General features: G+C 50.1%; 1 protein-coding gene across 12 annotated transcripts in view; it reads left to right on the top strand.

The window, feature by feature from the left end:
* Positions 1-9,370, top strand: part of frmd4a (FERM domain containing 4A) — a 96,615-nt gene that overhangs the window by 81,605 nt on the left and 5,640 nt on the right. For 10 of the 12 annotated variants that reach the window (XM_042109436.1, XM_042109435.1, XM_042109441.1 and 7 more), the window contains exons 15-22: positions 577-710; positions 1,537-1,659; positions 3,959-4,190; positions 4,807-4,863; positions 4,981-5,218; positions 5,949-6,113; positions 6,886-7,766; positions 8,824-8,920. In XM_042109436.1, coding sequence (XP_041965370.1) covers positions 577-710; positions 1,537-1,659; positions 3,959-4,190; positions 4,807-4,863; positions 4,981-5,218; positions 5,949-6,113; positions 6,886-7,766; positions 8,824-8,920 — 1,927 coding nt within the window. The remainder of the gene's footprint in view (positions 1-576; positions 711-1,536; positions 1,660-3,958; positions 4,191-4,806; positions 4,864-4,980; positions 5,219-5,948; positions 6,114-6,885; positions 7,767-8,823; positions 8,921-9,370) is intronic. The other 2 variants (XM_042109434.1, XM_042109432.1) reach the window with 1 other exon arrangement.

Here is a 9,370-nt window from a genome sequence, read left to right as displayed (position 1 = left end):
TGTGTAGCCACAGGTCAAAACAATCCACAAAGGACAAGGGTATATTCAGTTGTCATACTCGGGCAGTGTGGGCATGGGCTGATGCATTTCTCTTTCTGTGAACGGTCTGTGAGATCACCCGCTCTGGAAAACAACAATGTCCAGAGGAAACCATTCATACGTCCCACCCGCACCACAGACCCCCAGAGTTCCCAGGGTCCTACAGAGAGCCGGCTCCAGTGCTGGACTCCACTGGGCATGTTTGCTGTGTTGTCATGCTGGAGTGGTTGTTGTCATGTCGTCATTTGTTTTGTTTGGTTCTGTAGCCATTGTTGTCATGGCATTTTAGGTTCTTCTGGGCTCTGGGGGACTTTTTTATGGGCGGCACTTTGAATGAAACGTTCGCTTGCGTGCGTGCGTCTGTGTGTGTTTGTTTGTGTGTGTGTGTGTGTTTGATTGTTTTTGTAATTGTTTGTGTCTAATATATTCCATTAACATCTCCCTCTCTTTGTGTGTGTGTGTGTGCGTGTGTGTGTGTGTGTGTGTGTGTGTGTGTGTGTGTGTCTGTGTGTGTGTGTGTGTGTGTGTGTGTGACAGGCTCCCAGGAGTCGGACAGTTCTCAGACGGCTAAGAAGGACATGCTGGCGGCCTTGAGGGCACGGCAGGACGCCCTGGAGGAAACGCTTCGCCAGCGACTAGAAGAGCTCAAGAGCATCTGCATCAGAGAGGCCGTAAGAGTTGCTCACGCACACACACACACACACACACACACACGCACACACACACACACACACACAGAGAGGCCATAAGAGTTGCTCACGCACACACACACACACACACACATACACACACAGAGAGAGAGAGAGAGACATACACACACACACACACACACACACACACACACACACACACACAGAGAGAGAGAGACATACCTACACACACACACACACAGAGAGAGAGAGAGAGACATACCTACACACACACACACACACAGAGAGAGAGAGAGACATACACACACAATTATAGGGGACTGAATCACACAATATATTTTCATAGCCGGTCATTGTAACCCAATACTGAAGTAGGGGTGGGGGTTATTCAAATAGATTGGCATCATGTATGGATGTATTGACTCAACAAACAAGCAAAACAAATGTGTGGATTGGGCTGTGAAAAGCATCATGAGTGGACTAACCAGGCTCAGGCCTTTGAGAGTCAGTAGCACGGCAGATAGACAGAGAGTAGCACAACAGCTTGTAGTTCTGTTAAGAGATGGAGTACGATGTCAGTGAGCTTATCCAACCATGGGCCACTGGTGTTAAAGGCCTTGGCCTGTACAAATGGATGGATGGATGTGTCTGTTTCACATGCTCACCATGGAGGTTGTTTTCCAGTACCCGTGCCACTGCCAACGCTTTTGATTTCATCCCAAAGCCATTTCGCACATTGGAAGGGGAAAATTCCACAGTAGTGCCGGCTAGCCTTCAGACTCTCATTCCGGCGGCATTCCCGCCGGCGTTCCCTAATTTCTGTGCTGATCCCATTTGATCCCACCAGGAGCTGACGGGCAAGCTGCCCAAGGAGTACCCACTAGAGCCGGGAGAGGAGCCGCCAGCGGTGCGGCGCAAGATTGGCACGGCCTTCAAGCTGGACGAGCAGAAGATCATGCCCAAGGGAGAGGTCGGAAGCGAATGCACACACACACACACACACACACACACTCACACACACACACACACACACACACACACACACTTTCCCTCACACACACACACCTCAGGGGTGGCAGGGGTTGACTCTGGCTCACACACACATACTGTACTCAAACCCAAATAGACACACAAGCAAATGCAATCTCAGACACACACATGTGTGTGAAAACACACACATACTCACACACTCACACACACACACTGCCAGCTCTACTCCTCAGCATGCAGCAGGATCTAATCTGGCCTCCTCCAGTGGAATCAGAGTTTCCAGAGCTCACACAGACACAAGCCTAAAAATAGCAGCAGACTCTTGGTAGGCAGAGGAAGTGGTGATAGTGGGTTTACGTGTGTGTGTGTGTGTGTGTCTGTGGTTCTGTGTGTCTGTACTTGTGTATGTAGGTGTGTGTGTGGGTTTGTGTGCTATGTGTGTATGTATGTGTGCATGTGCACCTTTGTGTGTTCACATGGTTGTGTCTTTCTGTGTGTGTGTGTGTGTGTGTGTGTGTGTTTTTGTTGAATCAGGTCCAGTGTGGACTCAGTATTATGAAACACAGGGATGTGTTTGGAGAGAGCTGAGTGTTCAGCTGTACTGAGGCTACGGAGACTAAAACCAGAGCACTGCTTTTCTGCTTTTGTCCATTCACAAGCGTCTGTGGACTCTTTACTCTGTGCGAAAAATGGTTAGATGTGCGTGTGTGTGTGTGTGTGTGTGTGTGTGTGTGTGTGTGTGTGTGTGTGCTTTTGGAATTCCATCAGTGTAAGCTCGTGTATTAGGTTGTTGATTTACTTGAGTGCATTGCTCCCCCACACCCCACAGGGAGGCTCAGGGTGCGTTTGCTTAACCCTGTACGTCTCTTAAGAGGTCTCACATGGAATGGGAAGCCGTGTGTGTGTGTGTGTGTGTGTGTGTGTGTGTGTGTGTGTGTGTGTGTGTGTGTGTGTGAGAGAGAGAGACTATACCCTGGTGTTGAGGTGAGCTATAAGGGACCAACACCGATGATAGAACAGATGATGCAGGCACATGCTTGTGTGTGTGTGTTGTCTGTTTGTGTGTGTGTCTGTTTGTGTGTGTGTGTGTGTGTGTGTGTGTATGTCTGTATGTGTATGTGTGTGCAGGTGCGTGCTTGTGTGTTTCTGTGTGTGTGTGTGTGTGTGTGTGTGTGTGTGTGTGTGTGTGTGTGTGTATGTGCACATGCTTGTGTGTGTGTGTGTGTGTGTGTGTGTGTGTGTATGTGCACATGCTTGTGTGTGTGTGTGTGTGTGTGATTTGAAATCCCCTAGGCGCTCGTGTCCACTTTTGAGGACAGATATGGTTTGATGAATGGTCTTTCTCAGACATCCATTTTGGAGCTTTCTCTTATTCTGGGATGAACGGGTGTTATTGCACTGTCACTCCCCGCCACAGCGTAGACACATTGGTGCCTCTGTTGCCTAGTGTTTGTGTGTGTGTGTTAGTGTGTGTGTCTGTGTGTGTGTCAGTGTGTGTGTGTGTGTGTGTCTGTGTGGGTGTGTGTGTCTGTGTGTGTGTCAGTGTGTGTGGATGTGTGTGTGTGTCAGTGTGTGTGTGTGTGGGTGGGTGTCTGTGTGTGTGTGTGTCTGTGTGGGTGTGTGTGTGGGTGGGTGGGTGGCTGTGTACTGTTGGCTGAGTGTCTATTGCTGGAAGGGGAAATACATCTTGATAGTCTGCGAAGCTGTCAGAATGTTCTGGAAAGAATAAAACTGGATTTGGAGTAGGTTGTGAGCATGCGTATATGGTGACCATTTAGACAAACACACACGCACACTCTCTCTCAAAGGTAGCATGCTTATATGGTAACCATTTACACACACACACACACACACACACACACACACACACACACACATTCTCTCACACGTAGCATCACACACACACATTCTCTCAAACGTAGCATGCCTATATGGAGACCATGCCTGTACTCAGTAGCATTTGTTGGAATGGAGGTGTATTAGTGAGTGAAACCACCCGTAGTCACTGTGAGTCATCATATTACCGTGCGTGTTTGTGTCTGTGTGTGTGTGTGGACAGATTTAATTTCTGTTTAGTTTGCGTGGACAACAACATCCTGTGTTTGTCTGTGTGTGTAGTCTATGTGAGTGAATAAGCACTTCTGAGTGTGTAAAACTGACATGAGTTTTTCTGTGCTTCTGTGTGTTGTGTGTGTGTGTGTGTGTGTGCGTGTGCGTGTGCGTGTGTGTGTGTGTGTGTGTGTGTGTGTGTGTGTGTGTGTGTGTGTGTGTGTGTCCAGGAGGAGGAACTGGAGCGTCTAGAGCGTGAGTTTGCCATCCAGTCCCAGATCACGGAGGCGGCGCGTCGACTGGCCACTGACCCGCATGTCAGCAGCAAGAAGCTGAAAAAGCAGCGCAAGACCTCCTACCTCAACGCCCTCAAGAAGCTGCAGGACATCGAGAACGCCATTAACGAGCACCGCATCCGCTCCGGCAAGAAGCCCACGCAGAGGGCTTCACTCATCATCGAGGGTCAGTCATAATAATAATAATAATAATAATAATAATAATATTTGTATTATTGTTGTAATAATAAATAAAAAAAATTATTTGTAATGCACACAACACATTCTCAACAAATCAACAAAGTGCTATAAGTGCTATTAGAAACAGTGAGAAAGTTTAGAAAAGTGACATTAGAAACAGTGAGAAAGTTTAGAAAAAGAAAAGAAAAACACATGAAGATATCAGTGGCCATTCCCTCCTTCCATCTGGGACTTGACCTGAGATTCAGAGGCCATCTTTTGTCCGTCTTGCTGCAAGTTGGGACATGTGCTGCACATTAGTGATATACTTGTCACAAGAACAAGAATTCATCTACCACAAGTAAATTAGGCCTATTTCAGAGTTCCCAGGCCTTTCTGCTAGTTCTACTGGCAATCATGGAATGTTCCTGGTGTTGAAAAAGTCACTTAGAATAAGTGAGGTGAAATCACCCAGTGCAGGTATTAAGCTGCTAGATTAGGCTAGGTAGATCTTTTCCGGGTGGTCCCTGGTCATTCAGCTTAGGGAATTCAGTAAGAGTTGTATTTGTTCTTACATCATTTTTTAACATGCACTGTACTGTGTGTATCTTTCTGTTTATTAGAAGCAAATATTGGATCAGAGGACAGCTCTTTGTCTGACGCTCTGGTGCTAGATGATGGTGAGTTCAGACACACACACACACACACACACACACACACACACACACACACACACACACTCAGAAGTAGTCAGCTCCCACTCATGCATTTTGTTCTGGTAACTCCCCCCCGCGCAGATGACGCCCAGACCACGGGCACCCCCACCTTCTCCCCCGCCGCCTCCCCCCACAAAGGCCTGCCTCCGCGGCCGCCCTCGCACAGCCGCCCCCCTCCACCACAGTCCCTGGAGGGCCTCCGGCACCTGCACTACCAGCGCACCGACTACGACAAGTCCCCCATCAAGCCCAAGATGTGGAGTGAGAGCTCCTTGGACGAGCCCTACGAGAGGGTCAAGAAACGCTCCTCACACTCCAGGTGGGACAGCAAGACCTGGTCGTGTGGTGATGGGGTTTGTGTGTGTGTGTGTGTGTGTGTGTGTGTGTGTGTGTGTGTGTGCTTGTGTGCTTTTGTACAGTTTTTTTTGTGCTACTTTTGTCCAGACGACTAAATTTCTTGCAATTAGTCAGAGAGAGTCACTGATTATCACAATGGTCATTATGATTTGTACTCAGGGGATGTAAAGGCCGAGCCAATATCTAGAGAGCAATCCATCCCTCTCTCTCCCTCCCTCTCTGTCTCTCTCTCTTTCCCTCTTTCTCCTCCCTCTGTCTCTCTCTTTCTCTCTTTCTCCCTCCCCCTCTGTCTCTCTCTCATTCTCTCTTCCTCCCTCCCTCTCTCTATCAATTAAATCAAATGGTGCTTTATTGGCATGGATAAATGAAGTCATTGTTACCAAAGCTACAGATATAACATGCTAAGAATCAATTCTTCATTAATATTGATTTAAAGAGAAAATTAATATTCTCTTCCTGTGTGTGTGTGTGTGTGTGTGTGTGTGTGTGTGTGTGTGCGCGCGTGTGTGTGCGCACGTGTGTGTGTGCGCGCGTGTGTGTGCGCGCGTGTGTGTGCGTGCGTGCGTGCGTGTGTGTGTGTGTGTGTGTGTGTGTATGCGCGCGCGTGTGTGTGCGTGTGTGTGTGTGTGTGTGTGTGTGTGTGTGTGTGTGTGTGTGTGTGTGTGTGCGCGTGTGTGTGCGTGTGTGTGCAGCAGTCACCGGCGGTTCCCCAGCACGGGCAGCTGTACTGAGGCAGGGGGCAGTAATTCTCTGCAGAGTAGCCCCATCAGGAGCCTCCCCCAGTGGAGCTCCCAGTCCAGCATGCCCTCTACCCCGGACTTGAGGACCAGAGGGCCCCACTATGTCCACTCCACCAGGTACAAACGCACGCACACACACACACACACACACACTCATGAGGTACAAAGTTACACTCATACATGCACACACACACACACACACACGCTCATGAGGTACAAAGTTACACTCATACATGCACACACACACACACACACACACACACACACACACACACACACACACACACACACGCTCATGAGGTACAAAGGTACACTCATACCAGGCTTGAGCAGAATTCCAGAATTGAATTGAAACTGGCTCTTAAATTCCAATTCACAATTCTTGAATTTCACTTGCATTTCACTTGCATTGAGGTAGCAAACAGGAAGCAGAATTGCAATTCGAATTTTGCACAACCCTGACTCATATATGCACACACACACACACACACACATTCCACCTGGTATAAACACACATACACACACACACACAAACAAATTCCACCAGGTATACACACACACCACCAAGTACACGCATGTACCCCTCACTTATTGCCATTGTGTTGAGTTGATGTGACACCTGTCTCTCTGACCTCTGCCCTCTGCCTCAATATCCCAAATCCCATGTTGTATTTGTTCTACTGGTCCAATGATGTGACCGTGTCTGCTACTAGTTCAATAAAGTCATATTAAACCTTTTCCCTGTCGCTCCTTCCCTCTTTCTCTCTCTCTCCTTTCTGTTCTCCTCTCTCACTCTCTCTCTCCTTCTCTCTCTTTCCCCTTTCTGCTTTCCCCCTCTACCCCCCCTCTCTCTCTCACTCCACGCTCTCTCTCTCTATCCCTCTCTCAGGTCAGTGGACATCAGCCCTACACGGCTGCACAGTCTGGCTCAGCACTTCCGTCACCGCAGTTCCAGCCTGGAGTCCCAAGGCAAGCTGCTGGGCCTGGAGGCCGAGGCGGGGGCCTCGTCGCCGGACCTTTGCCCACACACGCCGGGCACCAACGGCTCCGACCCGCTGGACGACTGCTCGTCCTGCACCAGCCAGTCCAGCTGCGAGCACTTCTACACGTCGGGCGCCGGCGTCGGCTCGTCGTCGGCCGGGGGCGTCGGACACGGCGGCCACGCCAACTACTCCACGCTGGCCGAGGACTCGCCGTCCAAGGCGCGGCAACGCCAGCGCCACCGCTCCGCCGGCCACCTGGGCAGCTCCAACTCGGGCAGCATGCCCAACCTGGCGGCGGCGCGTGGCGGTGGGGGGGGCTGCGTCGGGGCGGGCGGCTCGGGGTCCGGCGGCGCGCTGGCCGGCGCTCAGCACGGCGTCTACATGAGCAGCCAGAGCCAGCCCTCGTCACAGTACCGCATCCGTGAGTACCCGCTGTACGTGGACGGTGGCAGCCCGGCCGGCGTGGTGGTGCGCAGCCTGGAGAGTGACCAGGAGGGCCACTACAGCGTCAAGGCCCAGTTCAAGACGTCCAACTCGTACACGGCCGGCGGCATGTACAAGGACAGCTGGGGCGGAGAGGACGGAGAGGGCAGCAGCAGCAGCGGGCGGCTCACGCCATCGCGCTCGCAGATCGTACGGACTCCGTCGCTGGGCCGCGAGGGCAGCGGGGGAGGGAGGACCGCCGTGTCCGAGGAACTGCGCTGCTGGTACCAGCGCTCCAGTGGCTCCATCAAGGAGTCCAGTGGACGCAGCAGTCGGGTCGGAACGCTGGCCAAGGGCTCGCCAGGTGAGACAGGGGCACGCATACACACACACGCATACACACACGCATGCACGCACACACGCATACACATACGCACACACGCACGCACACACAGACACACACAGAGTGATAGAGTTGTTAATGGAAAAACAAGAGAGAGTTGTTAATGGAAAAACAACTGCCATATATCCCTAACAAAATTAATGAACCAGATAATTACTCAGTCAATATGCTAAATATTACTTGACTAGTGACAAATCAAGCACAGATCAAGTAAATGATTACGATACATAATTGAGTTAAACAGAACTTGCCATAGCAGTAATTTAAAGCTCTCTCTCTGTCTGTCTGTGATCCATCTCTCAGTACACTGACAACAGCTGTAATTTAAAGCTCTCTCTCTCTCTCTGTCTGTGATCCATCTCAGTACACTGACAACAGCTGCCCCAAACTGTCTCTGACAGGGTCTAGAGGGCCTCCCCTGAATGTCTGAGAGTGTGTGTCAGAGAGTGTGTGTGATCAGTTAAGGGCTAATTTGTACATGGCTCAGGGATGCCGCACAGTGGTGGTCTCTAGTACATTCCTGTGTGTGTGTGGTGTTAAGAGTGGGTGGTCTGCTGTGACTGAGACGGGGATTATCACCCTCTCTTGGTAGTTGTGACTCACTGGGAGCAAGGCGAAAACACAGGCCACTTGTACGTCTCTGTGTGTGAGAGAGAGAACGAGAGAGAGAGAGAGAGAGAGAGAGTGTGTGTGTGTGTGTGTGTGTGTGTGTGTGTGTGTGTGTGTGTGTGTGTGTGTGTGTGTGTTTGATCATGAGATATAGGTGGTGGATGGTAAACTGATCTCTAAGTACTCTAATGAACTTATTCAGCCACACTGCCTTTCTCATGTGCTCTCCATATCCGACAGCGTGTGTATGTTAAGCCTGGAATCGTGGATATTCAAAATGTAAAATATATTTGATGAAAGATGAATTATGGCATGTGTTGACAATGCATTATTATGGAAGGGACAGTGTATTTTTAGTAATCTTTCTGTGTGTGTTTATGTGTGTGTGTGTGTGTGTGTGTGTGTACAGCGGCCTCCCCACATAGCCAGCGGAGTGGAACTCCATCCAGTGAGCTGGCAGCAACACCCCCCATCAGTCCACAGCATATTCTGAACTGGCAGAGCGGGTAAGACAAAGATTGTGTGTGTGTATGTGTGAGAGAGAGAGAGGGAGAGAGAGTGTGTGTGTGTGTGAGAGAGAGAGAGGGAGAGAGTGTGTGTGTGTGTGTGTGTATGTGTGTGAGAGGGAGAGAGTGTGTGTGTGTGTATGTGTGTGAGAGAGAGAGAGGGAGAGTGTGTGTGTGTGTGTGTGTGTGTGTGTGTGTGTGTCTGTATGTGCATGTTTGTGTGTGTGTGAGAGAGAGACCGTGTGTGTGTGTGTGTGTGTGTGTGCATGTGTGTGAGAGAGAGATCATATGTTGTGTGTGTGTGTGTGTGTGCATGTGTGTGTGAGAGAGAGAGATCGTATGTTGTGTGTGTGTGTGTGCGTGTGTGTGTGTGTTGTGATTTTTGCTCCAGTGGTGAACTTTGAGTGAGGCTGCTTCAATAGACAATCAGTGCGTAGTCACCGAGATGTA

This window comes from Alosa sapidissima, chromosome 11 (genome assembly GCF_018492685.1).
Source record: "Alosa sapidissima isolate fAloSap1 chromosome 11, fAloSap1.pri, whole genome shotgun sequence".
NCBI lineage: Eukaryota > Metazoa > Chordata > Actinopteri > Clupeiformes > Clupeidae > Alosa > Alosa sapidissima.
This window is presented reverse-complemented; position numbering and strand designations above follow the sequence as displayed.